The sequence below is a fragment of the Chinchilla lanigera genome, unplaced genomic scaffold (assembly GCF_000276665.1).
Source record: "Chinchilla lanigera isolate Chin_1 unplaced genomic scaffold, ChiLan1.0 scaffold00049, whole genome shotgun sequence".
NCBI classification, from domain to species: Eukaryota; Metazoa; Chordata; class Mammalia; order Rodentia; family Chinchillidae; genus Chinchilla; species Chinchilla lanigera.
In genome coordinates this window covers 5,379,331-5,398,355 of record NW_004955450.1, presented here as the reverse complement: position 1 = coordinate 5,398,355, position 19,025 = coordinate 5,379,331, and the positions used below count along the sequence as shown (strand labels likewise).

General features: G+C 44.5%; 1 protein-coding gene across 1 annotated transcript in view; it reads left to right on the top strand.

Moving 5' to 3' along the window:
- Nucleotides 1–19,025, top strand: part of Thsd4 (thrombospondin, type I, domain containing 4) — a gene marked incomplete in the record, with an annotated part of 530,583 nt that overhangs the window by 428,897 nt on the left and 82,661 nt on the right. The window contains 1 exon segment of the mRNA XM_013518949.1: nucleotides 11,729–11,933. Coding sequence (XP_013374403.1) covers nucleotides 11,729–11,933 — 205 coding nt within the window.

Here is a 19,025-nt window from a genome sequence, read left to right as displayed (position 1 = left end):
TCTTGAGGCTTTCCACAGCTTGCCTCCAAGGCAAACCAGGACATGCTAACAAAGGCAAACACATTTTTTTTTTAAAGAAAAGAGTGAGAGAAAGGTAAATTATGAGAAATCTCTGGAAGTCTTGATCGCCATCATCCCAGAACATCATTAAAACATAAATACATTGCCGTGATTTCCCAGCTACACCTCCGGCTTCCAGCACCACTTGAGAATCGTGTGTAAATAGAAGTGGGATTGAAGCGGACAGGGAAAACAGTCCAGGCTTCTCTATTGGTACACAAGTGTATGCACCTTGTGTGAGAGAAAGGATCCCATGGCCAGATGGCCAGGGTCTGTGGAAGGAGGCAGAGGCAGCCCCAAGGGGAATGACAGGTGGACCAACATTTTTCCAGCCCCTACTGTGTACCAGTTCTGAACTAGGCACTGTCAGCATGTTTCATTTGAGCCTCACAAGAGATTGTAGATTACCCTGTATCACCCTCATTTTACAGGTAGGGAAACTAGGGCCCAGAGAACAAGGTCACCTGGAAGTGTAGGTGCACCAGCAGTGGGACAGTGTATCCAAAGGAAAGCTTTTGAACATATGAGGCCACAGAAGAGAAATTTTTCTTTCATATGATGGGAATGGAGAGGAGGTGAAAGGAATCTAAACCAGGAGACCTAAAGACGGGAAACTAGGTGTAAACCTAGATGTAGCATTCCAGTGAAGATTTGGGAGGGCTGAGAACAGAAAGAGGCTTAAGCCACAGCAAGTCAACTTCAGATTCAAGGTCAGTCTTAGCAGTCCTCACAGCCTCTCAGGCCTGCCATGATCTCCTGTCTCCCACCTGTCTCCCACCCGTCTCCCACCTGCTTCCTGTCTCTGTCCCTTTGCTCTTTTTTCAGCCCCAGAAGCAAAATCAAACAGTTCCATGTAGACCTACTCAGTTTTGTCATTATCTCTTGTAACCTTGGTTTCTGCCGCCCTGTGGACCTCAGACTCCCATGGTCCACCCCAGGCAGTCTATCCAAATATATTCACAATGGCACTTTGCTCTCTAACAGGAGTTGCTATTGTTCTGCTGGTTACAGGGACCTAAGGAAGAAAAAAGGGAAAGAGATGGATTGTTGAATATGAGAAAACAGTAAAATCCTCCTGCGATGGAACAGGAGGCCAGCACAGGGTCCTGAGAAGGCGTCTCTAGACAGGAAGCCCTCTCTCACCAGCTTGGAAAGCTCACTTTGCTTCCTGAGCCTTGGGTTCTTCATCTATGAAGCCAAGAGACAAGGGGATGGGGCCCTGGAGCCTTCCCTGCTCTCCCCGAGACTGTGTTTATGAACATGTCTTCTCTCACCTTTGCCCCCATTAAAAATCTCACAGGGCAAAACTTTCCAAAGACATTTTTTTTTAAGTTCCATTGGAAACCCAAAGGGTGACCGTTCGCGTTGTCTTTGTTTTGACTGGATGGAGAGTTGGTTGTCATTTAGGAGCCAGGGTACAACTTGAGAAAAGAAGAAAGAACACACAGTAAACAAGAGGTGACCTGAAAGGTCAAATGATCCCAGATTGCAGGAGCTTTGGTCTTCCAGGATGCATCTGAGAAAGAGAAAGAATCCTTTTCAAATTGGCTATCAGGAAAACCCATGGAAAAGCGCAAAATCTCCCTCGTAACCTGCTCAGTGACCTGAAAATGTGTATATAGTGATGGGTGTTAGTGCATGAGGAGTGGCGGACAGGGCCAGGGGCAGATGCCAGCTCTGCTACTTAGTATCACTTGGGAAAGCTGCTTCTCTCTCTGGGACCTGAGTTCCTACCAAAGAGAATTGCTGTGGGAACTAAGTAAGGCAAGGGCTATAATGTCTGAGCCATCTTAGAGTATAATGGGTGCTCGGTCTGGACTGACCAAGATGAGTCATAGCAGCTCAGATTGGGAGGGTAGTTTGTGATTTACCATCTCCTTTAAAAATTCCCTTCATCCTCCCAGACCTCTGTACAGTAAGCAGAGGGGTAGGAGAAACAGCATTTTAACACCAGGAGACACACTGTTGGAGCCTGTGAGCAACTTGCCCAAAACCATACAGGGAGATCATGGCATAGCCAGTAGTAGTAAGACCCATCTCTTTTGGTTCAGAGAGTTCTGCAATGTCCCACCGACTTTTTAGCTATTTCCGCAGGGCAATAAGTTAGGAATAAGTTAGAAAAGGAATTGCCCACTGCAAGAATTCTGGCATGCAGAGGGGAGAAAGCAAATTGATGAGGTAGGTGGAAGTGGGTAAATGAAGAGCATGACTAAACATCTCTGAACCACCCAGGGCAGGAGTCAGCGAGCTGTAGAAAGCTGTAGATTTGCCTAAGTCTCACAAATCCAGCAGGGAGCCAAATCTAGCCATTGCCTGTTTTTGTAAATAAAGTTTTATTGAAAGTGCCACAGGCATCGGCAGTCCATGGCCGCTTTCATGCCACAGTAGCTCAGCTGAGTGATGGCCGCAGAGACCGTATGACTGCAGAGTCTGAAACCGTTCTTACCTAGCTCTGTACAAAAGAAGCTTGCCAACCGCTGGATCTTAGTCAGCACTTCTCAAACGTGGCTCTGCACAGGAACTGCAGTGCCTGAGGATACTGCTGAAATGAAAATTCTGAGCCAGTTTTAGGAGACAGTTCTGATGAAAGAGGGAGAGAGAGAGGGAGCGATTAGTGCACCCAAAATCATTGAACAAATGAAAGGCGGTGACTCGAAGATGATTCCAACTCCAAGTGGAGCGTCCACCTGAAGAACACCAACTCCCAGGTCCCAGGCCATGGACTCATCTTCCTCATGTCTTATCCCACAGCAGCCTGTCCCTCCTCGGTCCTGTTAGTCCTTCCTCTGGCGTAATTCCTGTGTGTCTCCTTGGGTTAAAATGCAGTGTCCTCACACTGCGGTCTTCCCCTTGTTCTGTGGTCCGGGCCGCCGTCACTTTGTACCCATCCTAATGCATTTCTGAACACAGCATTTCAGGATGCCATTCCCTTAAGAGTTTGGGAATTGAAAACCCTGCGCTTTGATTTTTCTTTATCCTCTCCTCCCACACACTCAGCCAGTCCTCTCGGCTGTCCCCAGAGATCAGCCAGTGACATCTAAGCAGCCCATACAGCCCCCAGTGTTGTAACTCATATACACAGATTTCTAAGCATTCGCCTGAACATTCCACGCACATTTTTTAACATTCCACAAAAACGTTTTAAGAAATGAATCATAGCTTAAGAACATGGTAGAAACTTAAACATAAGAGCACAGTGAGTGTGGACTCAACCAAAATCCCGGAGTCCCTGGGGCCTTTTGTGTTTCCTGACCATTGTCCCTTTAGATGTTTAGCCACTGTTTCCTGACACTAAACTACTTGTCTAGGTGATTATCTTTCAGTGAAGGCTTATAGGTGCCATCTTGTGGAGGAAATTGCAAACAGACCTGTGTAGAAGTAACCCGTGTGCTACAGAAATGACAGAGATGCCCACGCGTCTGTCATTGTCCTGTGGTCTCAGGATTCACCAGTCTCCCAAGGGCCTCTGGTTGAGCAATCCACACCTGTGGGTTCATGCTGTCAGTGCTCAGCAGACCTTCTGGAGTATGGACAGTGTTCCTCTTCTCCTTTCAGCAAGAAATTTTCTAGTCCTGATCCCCTGGCAGCCCAAACCCACCTCTCACCGAACTGTCCCACATGGGTTTTTCCTGCTACTGGCTCTTCCCAGGACCCTAAAAACTTGCAATATGATCTGGCCAGATATTTTATGGTCTCTTTAAATATATTTCCCCATACAGCCTTAGATCGTAAAGGTAAAGTAGAAATCCAGGGAGGTCTATATTTCCACACAAAAATGTGCATAGAATAAGTGTCATTGTCACAACTGTCCCTTCCCTTTTCTCCCTCCCCAAATCAGTCATTTAGGAAAGAGGATTATGAAAGCAAAGCAGTAGAACTTTACAGTTTGGGATACCCTCCCCTCCAGGGAAGGACCACCCTAGTGGGAAGAGGGGTTGTAATTCTCTTACAGAGATGAGATGCTTGCCTGTCTGGAGCACTTTCTTTACATTTGTAAACTTCCTGGAGTTGACTCCTACCCAATTTGGTTCTGCCAGAGAGCCAAGATTTTCTTCCAGCTGAGTCCCTTGGTAAGGTGCTATTCTCTAATGAGATAGGATGAGGTACTGAAATGTGACAGCCATACACTTGATTAAAAGCAGATCGCTAGTTTCATAATTGCCCTCATTTAGGAAGCCAAAATACCTTTTATCCCATGGACCATTTTTTCCCCACAACATAAATGACATTGTCAATTTTCCCCCCTTGATTCTTTGTTCCAGTTGAATTCTGTCTGCAAAAGAAAATCTCCTTGACTTTGTACATGGCAGGATTCTTCACATCAGGGTTTTATATTTTTCTTTTTTTCAACAAACAATTTGGCACCAGAGGGGCCCTTAGAGGATGATTCACGTCAAAGAGAAAATTGGTCCTGTGACTCTGATCCCTTGATTTCCCCAGCAGTTTCTCTTTCGGTCAACAAACCCTTATGTAGCACCTACTGTGTACCAATAACCGTGCTTTCCCCAGTGCATGATCCTACTTTGGCTAAGGTTAAGCCAAAAGACAGTCTTAGGGAACTATGAGATACTGGTAAGCTTGATGGCAAAGAATTAGTCTTAAAAATTTGACAAATTTAAAGTAAAAAAACTCTTCTTTTTTTTAACATTGGATAATTATGTAGTTTTTACCCAGTAGCCTGTCTGACCTCCACCAAGACCATTTTGGCCCATCTGTGAAAGGGCCATTGTTTTAAGGCTTTCTGGGGAACACATCATGGTGTCTGTCCCATAAGCTGGGGAATGAACTAGAGCAGAGGTTCTCACTGGAGGTAGTTTTGCTCCAAAGGGGCCTTTTGACAATGTCTGGGACAGTTTTGTTTATCATCCTGAGGAGGAAGAATGCTTCTGATGTGTGATGGGTGGGAGCCAAGAGTGCTGTCAGACATCCTACAATGCTTCAGGCAGTCCCTGAAAAAGAGCCTTCAGGGCCAAATGTCAGTGGGGCTGGAGTAGGGAAGCCTCGCCAGGAGGAAGAGGAGCGCTCAGGAAAGATGAGAATCTGGGCTTTCAAACCCTGGCAGCCCCTTTTCAAACACAGCAGTCCTGCTTGTCTTATTTTAGATGGCAAGATTCTGCATTTTCTGTGTGAAGTTTTGTTTGAAAATTTATGTTTTTCCTACTTCAAAAAAAAATGGAAGACTGCTATGATGGAAGGTGATGATTCCTTGCATCCCATTTTTACAGTTGAGTCCGATTAGAACAAATAAAAGTAGGCATGGGGGCCCGGGGATTTAGCTCAGCGGCAAAGCGCCTGCCTGGCAAGCGCAAGGTCATGAGTTCGGTTCCTGGTACCGGAGAAAAACAAAAAAAAAAAAAAAAAAAAAAAAAAAAAAAAAAAGTAGGCATGGGTGACACAGTGCAAGGGCAAAGAGGGTAAGTGGGGGAGCATCTATCTGAGCCTCCATCTTGGCTACTCTTTGACTCTGCTCATCTCCCTCTCATTTGCAAGCTGTGTTGATGTGATGTGATTGTATCTGTGTCTCTCAAGGAAGACCAGGGGTTGGTGGCTCTTTTCTGTAAAGGTTGGTGGATCTTTTCATAAATGGTTCAGACTTGGTAGACCACGCTGTTCATGTTACCATACCCAGCCATGCCACTGTAGCCCTAAAAAAGCCATAGACAATAACTAAACAGATAGGAGTGTTTGTGTTCCAATAAATCTTTATTTACAAAAACAGATGCTGGGACAGATTTGGCCTAAAAGGTGTAGCTTGCTGACCCCTGATTTAGACTAAGGAGGAAACATGTTTGTTTTTCCTTCCTGTCCGCCCCTCCTAACACTATGTTGACACGTACTTGGGGTTGGCTCAAGTAACATTTGCTCAATACTGAGGGTCAGTCAGACAAGCACAAATGCTAGACAGTTTTAATGAGAATAATGAGTGAAAAAAAAAGATGAATCCAGTATTTCCCAAGGAGGTTCTGTATATTGTTTAACTGTTTCCCCGTGTGTACATTTAGGATGTTTCCAGTATTTTATTATTAATAATACTATGACGCACTCTTTTGTACTAAAAAATTGTTCGCCTCATTTCCTTAGCATCAATTCCTAGAAGAAGAATTTTCTGCATCCAGCAGTATATATTGCTAAATTGCTCTCCAGGAAGGCGGTATTGATCTACATTCCTAACAGTAACACAAGAGAGATATTTATCATATGCAAAGGATTTCTTTCAACAAAATGTCATGAATAAAAGTTTTGGCCACCATATGTATTTCCACAAATTAGCTCCCCATAAATATAAGTAAATTGGTATAAGCTACGAATCATTTTCATATTCTCCCACACTGTTGTAATGGCGTGGTTATTAAGGCAGGTTGTATTACCTGTCAGGGTCATCCAGCCAACCAGCTGAGGTTACCCGGTCTCATGTGTTTACAGAGAACACTGAGAAACATCTGCTTCCCATTAGGGAATCGGAACCTCCACTCTCTCAGAGCCTGGCACCAGCCTCCCTGCCACGATGGACTGAGGCCTCCTCCTGTGAAATTCACCACCAAATATGTCATCCAGATTGCTCATTTCCCTCAGGAAATTTCATTTAGGTTAATTTTGGCAAATAATTGGGGGTAATTCTTGGGCAATTTCTTCTATGATGGCTTGCAATGTGCAAAATTTTCCTACAACATATTGCAAAAAAAAAACCTGAAAAAATACTAAGAATGTCTGATACTCATCCAGTCACCTTTGTAACAGCAAAAGGAAAAAAATACCCCTTTTGGACTGCAGTTCATGGTAAACAATAATTGTAAAATAGAGGTAGACCAGGGAGCAGGTGTACTTTCTGCTTTTTTCACTAGGGGCCATTTCAGCAGTGAGAGTGTCGGAGCCAGGTAAAGAGTCTTCCCCTCATGGGCAACCATGGCCTTCTTATGACTTTCCAGGCCTTTCTACCTTTGTCCAAATGAAACAGAGACTATTTCTGACTGAGAGATAAAAGCAAATGCAATAGAAATAGAGGAATTCCAGGTGGTTACATGATGATGGTATTTACTTAGAAGAAGGTAGGATTCCAAACAGGATCAAATCAAGGAAGACAATGTTAATACAATCCAGCACTTTCCAAGAAGCCACCCTGTTACAGCGTTCTGCTAAGTATCTTCAATGTTTGCCTCATTTGAGCGTCCCAGCTGTTGGAAGAGGTAAATACTGCACCCACCCCAGCCACAGAGTTTTAAAGACGGAGGCTCAGAACAGCTTGTTGTCTTGTTGAAAGGTACCGCACACATAAGTGACCAAGCCAGCAAAAGAATCTGGCGATGACAGCCTCTAGTGCCCTCCTTAAAATCCCCTGATGACACCTCGGTGGCAGCTCTGCAAGAGTTTGGAAAATAGACCACCGCTATTAAGTCATCCCCATCAGAAGCCAACTGGTTGACCTTCTGATACACAAACCAGAATCCAGGTCCAGTTCTTTTCTGGACACTGTGCTGTGAAGACCTAGAGGGTGCTGGAACTGTTTTCCATATCAGTAGAGAAAAGTCAGGCACTGACTAAGCCACAAACACACTCCAGGCTTCCTGGCACTTGCCGTCATTCCTGTTTTTCCTTCTAAATGACATCAGATGCACTTACCAATTACACAGTGGTGTTCTGGAGGAGAATGCCAGCTGGCTTAAGAAAATAACACAGTACATAATCCATGCATATGTTATTTCATAGAACTATCCATCTAAAGCAGTGCACGTGAAAAGTGGCAAAATCCAAATAAAGCCTATTCTTGAGTTAATGGTACAGTACTGATGTCAGTGGCCTGCATGGTTTGGGCAGTGTACTGTGGGTAGTAAGGTATTTTCATTAGGGAAAACTGGGTGGGAGGTCACTAGAAGTCCCTGTACTATTTTCAAAAGTTATATTAAAAAAAAATGCAACAGGAAAAGGAGCAAGAATATCTACTCACCGTATATGAAGTATAACGTTCAAACAGCCAGTGTGGGAAAGTTCATAGCATGGTTGGTCTTTCACTATACTAGAAGAGAATTCAGGAGTTGCTTCTGGTCCAGGCACTTCCCAGAACTCCATGGTAATAGTGTTTCAACCTTGTCTTCTGAACCTAGGTCACTGCTACCATCCTCTCTTTTAATAAAGATCAAGCCTTTGACCTCCAGTGATCTCCAGTCTTTATATAATGGTTAAAGGTATGAGCTTTGGCTTTGGACCAAAATTTCAAATGCAAGCTCCCCCTGATGTCTTAGTTCCCTACAGTTTCAGTAACCTCACTAATGGCTTAAGAGTAAATAGGAAAAGTAGATGTGCAGAGAGCCTAGAATATAGTAAAGATTGTGCAAGCATTAGACAAGATGAAGTAGAGACCAATGGGAGAGAGAGGGAAGAAGATTCAAGCCTGCTTCCTCCTCTCCCAACCCATCAGTCACAAAGGCCTTTTCATTTTGCATCTGTCCCGGGTATTTCTTGAACCCCTATGGGAATCTCCATTCCTCTAGTGCAGGCTAGGATAGTACAGTGTCTGCTAGACTTTGTGAATTGAATTATCAATTATCAACTTTCTAACAGAGTTGATCCCATGCCAGCATGACACGGAGAATGCAGAAATTCCTCATTGCTTAATAGCTTATAATTATTCCTAGATGTGTTTTATCTCCTCTTTTAGACTCAAATTCCCAAAGACCGGAGCTGTGTCTGATTTATCTTGGGATTCCCAGGTGGGCTGTTACAGTCACTCAACATCAGTGATCAAGCTCATGCGTACATGTTTAGATCTTGTCTTGGCTGATCCTTCTTGTTATGCAGGTCCTAGCCCTCTGCCAGTCTATATTATCTTTCATTATATTGTCTGATCCTTACAGCAGCACTTTGCAGGAGAAAGGACAGTTGTCACATGTGCATATGGCCCCAGAACTAAATTAAAGGTCCTAAATACATATTGCTTTCCCTGTCCTCATTCTGCCCTTCCTGCTTGTGAAGTAGGTGTGGGATATTTTGTAAATTCATAGCAACTCTGTCTCTCAGAGATTTGGTTAGCCACAGGACGTGCAAAGGTGTTTTTGGTAGTTTCTTTTCCCCCTGCAAGGAAGGTTCACACAGCCCTTCTTCTAACTTTTCCCTTGAGGAGCAAACTGTGGGAAGTGCTCAGGATGGACTCTGAGGATCCAGGACATCGCCTCTGTAGGTCACGTGGATATAGACCAGGAAAGCTGCAAAAGCCCTCCTTTTTGTGTGTCTAGATTCACCCAGAGTCACAACGCCGTGCTTTGTGGGAATCTACCAAAGTACGCAGACTATTTTCACATAACGTCTGATTCACAAGATCAGATAATTTTTTAATCTGTATCTTTGGTTGTCTAAAGTGATCCACATTTGAATAATGTCCTTCTAACCCCATTCTGACTGAGCTGGGGCTGAGGACAGATGTGACATCTACTCATCTTCGGTGGCTTTTGCTCATTGTTGAACTGTCCTCTCCGCACTGTTTATAAAAGAGAGACTCACTAGCTGTCCTGCACCATCTGGATAGGACCCACTCCACACCACAGCCAGAGTTGTCATCCAGAAACAGGTCTGAGCATGGCCCCCTTTTTCTTCAGATACCTAGAGGTTGTAGATTTCATAGGATAAAAATTCTGATTCTTCACCCTGGCAAACAAGAATCTTGACAAATTTGGTTGAATGTGCTGCCTTACTTCATCCCTGTCAGCAACTGTACCCTTCAGCCTTATCATTCCGTGGACATGCTTTGTTCTTTCCTACTTCCATGCCTTTGTGTACATGTCACCTTTACCCCAGGACAGTGAGCCCCGCCGGGGACAGGTGGAGTCCTGGGTTAGCAGGAGCTTGAAAGAGGGGAGGGAGGAGGGTGAGATATTGCTGGAGAAGGCAGGGAGTATTCATTAGCGTCTGCGTGCATCTGCCCCACCAGCCATAGTCACTGTCATCTCCCTGAATCAGGTAGGATCCTGCTTTGGCAGCAGGGGTTCCATTGTGGTGGTGGCATTTCCTTTTCTCAAAGGAAAATAGAACCCAAGGCAGTGGGGGTATGGAAACCATGCACAGAAGACATTTCTTCAAAAAATGTGCATGGGGCAGGGGGAAGAAATATTTGAGGGCGGAGAAATACATAGCAAACATGGCATTTTGAAAAGCTAATTGAATGTGAATGAACATATTGAGATGATGTTCTGTTTTTGTCAGAAGTAATGTTTTACAGAGAAGTTATTTGTGAAGAGAACCCCATTATGGATGGACTAATGTGCACCTGGGAGTATGGAAGCAATAATGCAGAGGTACAGCACCTGCAGAGAGAGATCAATCACACATGAAGTCAGAGGGGCCCAACCAACACCTTTTGCTCTGACCCAGTTTATGGGATTTGACCTGCAACGCCCATGTGAACAGACCTAAGGTTGCTTTACAAAATCAAAAGTAGTCCTTGAAAAGTTTGCTGACCACTTTGCCCCTGAGAGGTGGTCTGATTGCTTTTAGAATTCCAGCTTGTGAGTCAGCAAACATATGTCTCAGGTTTTAGAATACCATTCTGACTTCAAGCACTTTCTGTATCCCCATAACCCAGGGCATAATCCCATAATCCCAATATTTCATCATCCACACTATACTGTACTTACTTTCATCTGCCCAGGGACATGTGACAGAATTCTGTGCTCAGACCCGCAGTCCTGATTTTGAATTCAGGAGACATTATCATGAGCCCTACGGCATCAGCTCCAGAAGTGGAAAAAGATTTCATGAAGTGCTTTCCATTCTGTTGCAAAGTTTGTTTGGGTTTTTTTTTAGCGCAGAATAAATCTCCCCCCACAGGACCGTGAAGGGGGTAGTGCAGATAAAGCAAAAAGATCAAAATAAGTCATGGAAAGAAGCTTTTAGGGGGAGATTCTGGAAAGTTCCCTTAAACAAGACTGCACAAAGAGTACGCCATTAGTTTGAAGCTTATCATCCTGTTTGTTGCTGTTGCTGGCCGTCTGCTTCAGGAAAAGTGCCTTGGGATAATCGGGCACAGTTCCTGCTGGTTGCCTCTCCAGAGCCACAGTTAGCAGGAGAGATTCTGATCTCAGACAAGGTTATTTGATTTCCTAAGAAACTGGGCCAGGGAACATGATTGGGGGGTTACTTTGCTAGGTGTTTATAGCATCTGTAATTGGGAACAGAAGACTTGGAAGCCAGTCTTCAGTTTGGGGTGTGGTACTTAGCATGGTTCCAAAGAGATTCTTCCTGTGAAATTTCCAGCCTGGAGCATCCTTGACACTCCCTTAGTTCCGTGGGGGTTTGCAGAACAACTTTACTATCCAACCTGCATAAATAAACCCAGCCCATACCTCTTCTTTCATTGTTTTAATCTGTGGTATTTTTCTCCTTCCTGACCACCTAACCATCACAAAATGCACCACTCTATTTATTTGTCTTTTTCACTGTCTGTAGCCCCCACCCTACCTGTGAAATGAACATGAGCAACTAGGAAGCATAGTTTTTGCCCAGAGTAGGTGCTCTGTGCGTACTGTAGAGTGAAGCCCAGCATGGACTTGCTTTTACAGGAGCAGGGGCAGGAGGAGGGCAGTTTGCGCCCCACCAGTTTATCCCACCACCCCTCTCCCTCCTTGCCCCAGGATGCCCTGATTCATGCTATAAGAATCTTCCCTTTTCTGCCTCTTTGCAGAGCATTGGCTGTGATGACTACCTGGGCTCCGACAAAGTCGTGGACAAGTGTGGGGTGTGTGGAGGCGACAACACAGGCTGTCAGGTGGTATCGGGCGTGTTTAAACATGCCCTCACCAGCCTGGGCTACCACCGCGTTGTGGAAATCCCCCAAGGAGCCACAAAAATCAACATCACCGAGATGCACAAGAGTAACAACTATTTAGGTAAGCTTGGTCGGTTTCCAAAGGGAAACCATCTGTTGCTGCCAGGTGGTGTGTTCTTTCCTGGGCGGTGAGATGAACCCAGTGACGTCCAGAGACACGTAGTTCTAGACATGTGGAGAGTGTCACTGGGTGTGCCCACGTACCACATGGACTGCCCCCAACGTGAGAAAGTTAGGGGAAAAGTCCTTCTTGCAATGAAGTGTTTAATACCTACACATTGAAACCAGCCTTTGCTCCTCACAGGAGTAGCATGAAATGGGTAACAGCCTCAGTTGTTGCTCTGAGCTGGGAGGGGCTCTTTGCAGAGTCTGGAGGTCTACAGGCACTGGGGTCTCAAGCAGGGCACAAGTAATTGAAGATTCTGTCTGGACCTTCCATTCTGAAGGTCTGAAGTAAATATTCTTTGTTTCTTTCTGCTTCATCTGCTCAGGGCAACGGGTCCTTCATTAGTAGTACGTATATCTTCGAATCCCTCCGCAATCATTTAGAGCAATGTCATCAACATTGGAAGGCTGTTTTTGATCCATTTTCCTGCAACGAGAGTCTTTGTTGACATTTTCTTCTGGGTTTTCAGTCTATTTGCATTCCTTCCCATGCAAAAATTAATTTTTTTACCCAGCTTTGATTCATGCAAGTGTTACCAGGAAGCCAGATTCTAATACCACCATGACTTCACAACAGCAAGGAACCAGCAGCGTACCTTGATTCTGCATGTCTTTGGTGAAAGAATTCAGACAAGACACTCAGGGCATCATATAGAGTATAGGTAGAGTTTATTGCAAAGTGATAGATTTTCAGAGAGAGAGAGAGAGAATACACCTTCAAGCATGAAGGTAGGCAAGCACCAAAGTTGTAGTTGCATCAAATGAGGTCTCAGATTACATTTATATGGCTAATTAGGTCTTCTAAGAAATAGCCTTTCCTTCCTCTATCTTGTTTGCTTACAAGAAGCAAGGGCTGTGTTGACCTCCTTCACAGAGAAGTAGGTCCCTGTACTCACAGGGTGGACAGTTTCCATTCAGTTTGTTATGACCTTGAAGATTTTTCCAACCCTTCACCCATGGTCTGGGCTTTGTCTGGGTTCTGAACCTCATCAGCACCCTCAGAATGTTATGTTCTCTTGAGCTAAAGTTGTAAGTTTATGTGGACTTTTTATCTATAGCTAATGTTTAAGAAAGCAAAGGAAAAAGGGGGAAAAAATCATATTTTCTTTGCTTTTTAAGTAGTCCCAGCTCCTGTCTCCAGCCCTGCTGCTGTCTATCTCTCTGCCTAACATAAGCATATACAAATCAGTTAGAGAGATAATATCAGGAGGCTGTTTCTTAAAAGTCACTTGATGAACGGCAATTTTCAATTTTATTTTTTAATTATTTATGGAACAGGAACTTACCTGTGCGTCATGCAGTTCTCTTAATGCTTTGCATCTGCAAAATCCTTAACAGTCATGTGGCGTAGAAGCTGTTCGCAACCTCATTGCATAGAAAAGGAAAGCAGGCTCAGAGAGGTTATAAAACTTGCCATGGTCACACAGCAAAAAAGAAGTGGGGTTGGCACCCTAACCCAGGCCTCCAGCTCTAAGCATGTTAGTCTACCAAGAGGTGATACCTACGGGGAGTTCCAGAACCTGAGTTTCTCTGCCGCACCATTGACCTTGTGTAGGCAACGTCTGCGGTAGTTGAAAGACCATTAATTTTGCAACTTTCAAGTGTCAGGATCAGCCCAGAAGATAACTCCAGACCCAGGGCCTCCATATTCTGCAGCTCTGCCTTCCCCACCCGTACACATGCAGCCAGAAGTAACTGGGCTGGGTTTTACTGGCCAGAGAAAGAAGGGATGGCAGGTAGGTCTCCGATACAAACCCAGTTAAAGCAGAAAACTGTCATATTTTCTCTGGCAAATCCAGGCGCCACCAAAGTGGGCCAGAGCCTAGTTTCCCAGTGAGTGGTTTGCGTATTACTTTTTAATAGCAAAAAAATAAATAAATCTTTATGTGTTCCTCTCCTTTCTTTCATACTTTTATGGGATCACATCTTCCTAAACATCCTGTCTCCTAGGATGGAAAATGTTCTTCCAGGGACTATTTGAAGTGTAATTGTCTTCAAATGCACCAGCAAACAGTGCCATTTTTTATTAGCTTTGTGTTGTTCGTAGTAAAAATTTCCCTGGCTGGAGTTAGTCCTGCTCTGTAAGCAGTTTCAAGTTCTGTCCCGTGATAATAAATAAGATCCTGAGAGTCAACAGCGCTGTACATCCGAATGGGAACAGCTCTCAGAGCCTTGCTGTTTCCATCTGGATGATGGAAGTAAGACTCGTGACCTCAGTAGCAAGGATAACAGAGATTGAGCAGAGCTGACGCTAGGTGGTTGACAAATGTCCCTGCCCTTTTCTTGTCTTAGAGAGTTAATCAGGAATTCAAAACTTCATGGTATTAAAAAAAAAACCCTCTCCCCAAAGAGAGTTGAAGGGGAGGCAGGAGAATGGAATTACCAAGAATCAGTGGGAGGGTGATTCAGGAAGTCAGGTACAACTTCCTGTACCCATAGGCCCCTGGGGTAGATGAGAAATCCAGAGCCCACAGCAGCATTGCATGGCACTGCATGGGCAAGATGAAAATAAGAAAGCAGGAGAGTGGGCTGATAGGCAAGTAGTGAGGGCACATTCAACTTAACTCACTTTGGCCAACAAGACCTGACTACTGGGCTCAGATTCTGCAGGCCTGAGCCTGGCCCTTGCCCTACCATAACACATAGGAAGACCAGGCCTCTGGAGCCGAGGGAGAGGCCAGCTCACCCCTTCACGATGCTACTGCTTTATCTGAGCAAAGCTGGAGAAACTGCGGCATTTAATGGGGCACACATTTTAGCAGACAAAGCCTTTAGTTGCTCACTTCATTTCAGGTTGTAAACTGATGGAATTATTAGGAATGAGCTCCAAATTTCTGTTTATTTGAATGTTGTGTATGTCCTCCAGCATTTAGATGGTTTAGTGCGTCCTGGATCTTTTCTTTTTAATGGGAAAGACTTTAGAATCTCCACATCTGTTGTAATGCTATGAATTCTCCTTTTGTATGTGAATTACTCTCAGTCCTGCTATTTAGGGGAAAGGGGTCAATCTAATGTTACTAAAAATGATTGACAGTTTCTATTACTTGCTTCTTGCTTAATGAGATGTTGTAAAATTATTTTAGCTGAAATATCAAAGTTTGGCATAGTTGGGTCAGTTCAGTTTTCTAATGTCATTACGCAACAGTTAAGAGATCAAACATAAAAGCATACCAAGCAGAAATTGATTATTCAGGACACATACTACCTGCCAGCAAGTTACACTGTCACACAGTTATAGACTTGGAAGGAATTTCTGAAGAACTGTAAGCTTTTAAAAATAAACTGGCAAGACATTTACTTTTAAGCATGTTCTCATAAAAGTATTAAACAGCAATGGTCAACATTTAAAAAATCAAGAAATATGGATTATCTATAATTTGCAAACTTTATTAGTTGAGCAGCTTTCTTTATGCAAAAAGTTGGAATGCTTAAATAATGTGATAGCTTATGTTTGTAAGATAATTTATCCCCCCCAAACTTTTCCATGTGATTCAAAGATTTCAAGCCATACAGATAATATAAAACAAAAAGATAAAATTCCCTATTTATGAAAACACAGAGGTACACACAAGAGCCACTTTTAACAATTCAGTGTATATTCTCAGGCCTTTTGTGTAAGTGAAAAATGAATATATTTTCTGAAATTGATATTGCTACACACTTTTTTGTAGTTTGCTTATCTTGCTATAACACGGGCAGCTTTTTTATATCTGTTTATATGTAAAGCTAATTCATTGGGATGTTGTGAGGACAGAATATTCTATATGATGGATCTCATATAATTTATTGAGGTACTTCTCTATTGAAGGATGTTTAGATTGTCTCCAGCTTTTTAATACTACAAATAATACTTTGGGTTTTTGGCTCAAGTTGGTATCAAGCTGGACGTGATGGTATATGCCTGTGATCCGAGCTGCTCAAAAGGTTGGAGGCAAGAGGATTGCAACTTCAAGGCCAGGCTGAGCAACATAGCGAAACTCGGCCTCAAAATCAAATTTTAAAAAGGGATGTAGGGCTCAGTGCATCCCGTGCCTGGAGTGGCCTTTTTGTTTCCCGGCACTGCCCATTGAATTGGCCTTTGTAGAGCTGACCTCCCCAGCCGCGATGCTCTTGGACACGTTTCTTAGCCTTTCTGAGGCTCAGTCTCCTCTTAGGCAAGATAGGAAAACAATTATAACTTCATAGAGCTTTGACCTGGGATGATTAAAAAAAAAAAAAAAGCATCTCATGACTGTTAGTTCCTCTCTCTCTCTGCATCAGGGTTTCTCATTCTGCCTGTCCAGGAGTCATAGGAGGCTGGGTTTTGAGGTGTGTTTGAAAAGATGCCAGTGCTTGAGTCCGGTCTGTGGCTTTAACTTACTGCCTAAGCTCTTCCGGCGATTCTTTTCAGGAGTAGGGAACCATTTCTCTGTATCTGCGGGGCTCAACCAGGGGTTATTCTGTACCGCCCACTCTCCTCCTCTTGGTAATGGCTGGAGGCTTTTTTGATTGACACAGCCAGGGCAGAGCTGGGGCAGCAGATGGTACTGGCATCTGGGTGACTCCAGGGGTGCAGCCAGCCACCCTGCAGTGCACCAGACAGCCCCCACGGCGGGAGTCCTTGGTCCCACACATCAGTGGTGCGGAGAGAAGGAATCCTGGCTGGTATAATTGCCTAGGAGCCCTTCTGTGCTGAAGTGATGGGTCATGTATTTCAGAAGGATGTTTAAAAAGTACTAATAAATACCTCGGGTGCTACTGGAATGGCTGCTTATCTACCATGGAGTTTACACTCACTCTGAACTCTTAGCTTCCGATCCAAGTCCCCTGGTTCATTTTGCCTTCAAGATTTCACCCCATTTGTTGGTGGGGGCCGCTAGTGCACAATCCTCCCCAGCTGTGAAGCAGGCCCGCCACAGAGGTTCTGACTTCAAAAGCGTTCCCTTTCCTGCCCTTCTAAGCATTTGGAGTCCTTTCTTGCTGTCTTAGTACTAGCAGGAAAAATTTTTTAAAAAAAAAAAAAAGGAAAAAAAAGGAAAAAAAAAAACCAAGAAGAGGTACATTAAGCTGGATTTTTTGAGTTCTCGCGAGACTTTGATCATCTCGCGATTTTAGCATCTACGGTATTTTGCCGCAATGTTTCTGTTTATTGCCTGTGCTCTTCCCCAAGAGGCTGTGCCCACCTTGAAGACAAACAGACCTTAGATATTTCTTCTCCCGAGTCCCCACCATGGTCCAGGGACCATGCTGAGCCGTGAGGACCTGGAAACCAAGAGGTGCTGGCTGTTCATTGACCCACATGGGCTGAGTGTGCCCCTTTTGGAGGTCTCTGCTCAGACGCCCCCAGCCCACAGCGATCATGGACCTCACTCGTGATACTGGGGTCACTCGTGGTTCTGTACCTCAGAAAGCTGTGCTCCCCCTGGTTTCTGGCAGCCTTCTCGCCCCTGACTCTGCTCCATCCCCACCCACGTCACTCCCCTCCCAAAAACCATACATCTCACCCTCGCTGGATGCAGCCTGGGCTTGGACTCTAGCCCACTGCATCCACAACGATGTCCTGGTCACTATACTGTCACCATTCACCTCTGCAAACTTCTAGAACTGGCTTCTAAAAGAGCATCCAATAGAGGGGCTGGGGATTTAGCTCAGCGGCAAAGCGCCTGCCTGGCAAGCGCAAGGTCATGAGTTCAATTCCTGGTACCGGAAGGAAAAAAAAAAAAGAGCATCCAGTAAAACATCTTAGAGTAATAAAACATCAGGCGTGTGTTCTCTTTTCTCATTGTGGCAAAATACATATAAACATAAAATTTCCCATTTTAAATGTACAAGTCAGGCCGGGATTGGTGGTGCAGGCCTGTAATCCCAGCACTTGGGAGGCTGAAGAATCACCACCAGTTCAAAGTCAGCCTGGGCTACAAAGTGAGTCCAAGGCCAGCCTGAGCTGCATACAAAATCCTGTCTCAAAAAGATAAAAAATAAAAATAAAAAAAAAGCATAAGTCAGTATCATTAAGTATTCAGAATGTTGCACAATGATCAGTGTTAAACTATCCATGTCCAGAGTCTGGGGGTTTTTCATCCCAAAAGCTGTACCCAGTAAACAATAACACCCCATCCCCGCTTCCTCCAAGCCCTGGGACTCTCTGCTTGGTTGTCTGTTTCATGGATTTGCCTCTTTTAGAGGCCTCCTATGTCTTAGTTACTTCCCTCATGGCTGGGACAGGATACCTGACACCCACAAGTTAAAGGAGAAGAGGGTTATTTTGGCTCACACGTTTAGCCCATAGGTGGCTGGCTCCAAGGCAGCACAGCAGGGCAGAGGGGCCTGGCAGAGAAGGGTTGCCCAAGGCATGGCGGACAGGAAGCAGGGAGAGAAGGGAGGAGCTAGGGAGGGAGATTAACTTCCAGGTCACACGCCCAGGGACCCACCTCTTCCAGCCAGACCGCAGCCCCTAACAGCAAGCCGGCTATGAGCCCCCATAATCCAGCCACCTTCCAGAAATCCCACCTATGAGCACAGGAGGCTCTTGGGGGACATCTAGACAGAAACCATAACATCATCCAAGTGTAATCACACATTTGTCCTTTTGTGTCTGGCTTATGTCACGTAGCATCATGTTTTTAAGATTCCTCCATGTTCCGGCATATATCCGAATTTTATTCTTCTTGATGTATATGCCACATTTTGTTTATCCATTCATCTCAACATCGATGAACAACTTACTGTTTGAGTCCTCCTTTTCTGTTCTTTGGGATATACACCGAGGAGTGGAATTGCCGTGTCATGTGGTAATTCTATGCTTCACTTTTGGAGGAACTGCCAAACTTTTCCACACTTAAAGGGTGACTGCACCATTTTATCTTACCTGAAGGGTTCCAGGCATTTTGCATCCTCCTCAGTACTACAAGTGTTTTGTGTTTTGTTCGGGGGGCTCTTGAGATTGAATTCAGGGCCCTGTGTGTGTTAAGCAAGACCTGTACCCCTGAGCTATACCTTCAGCCCTTTT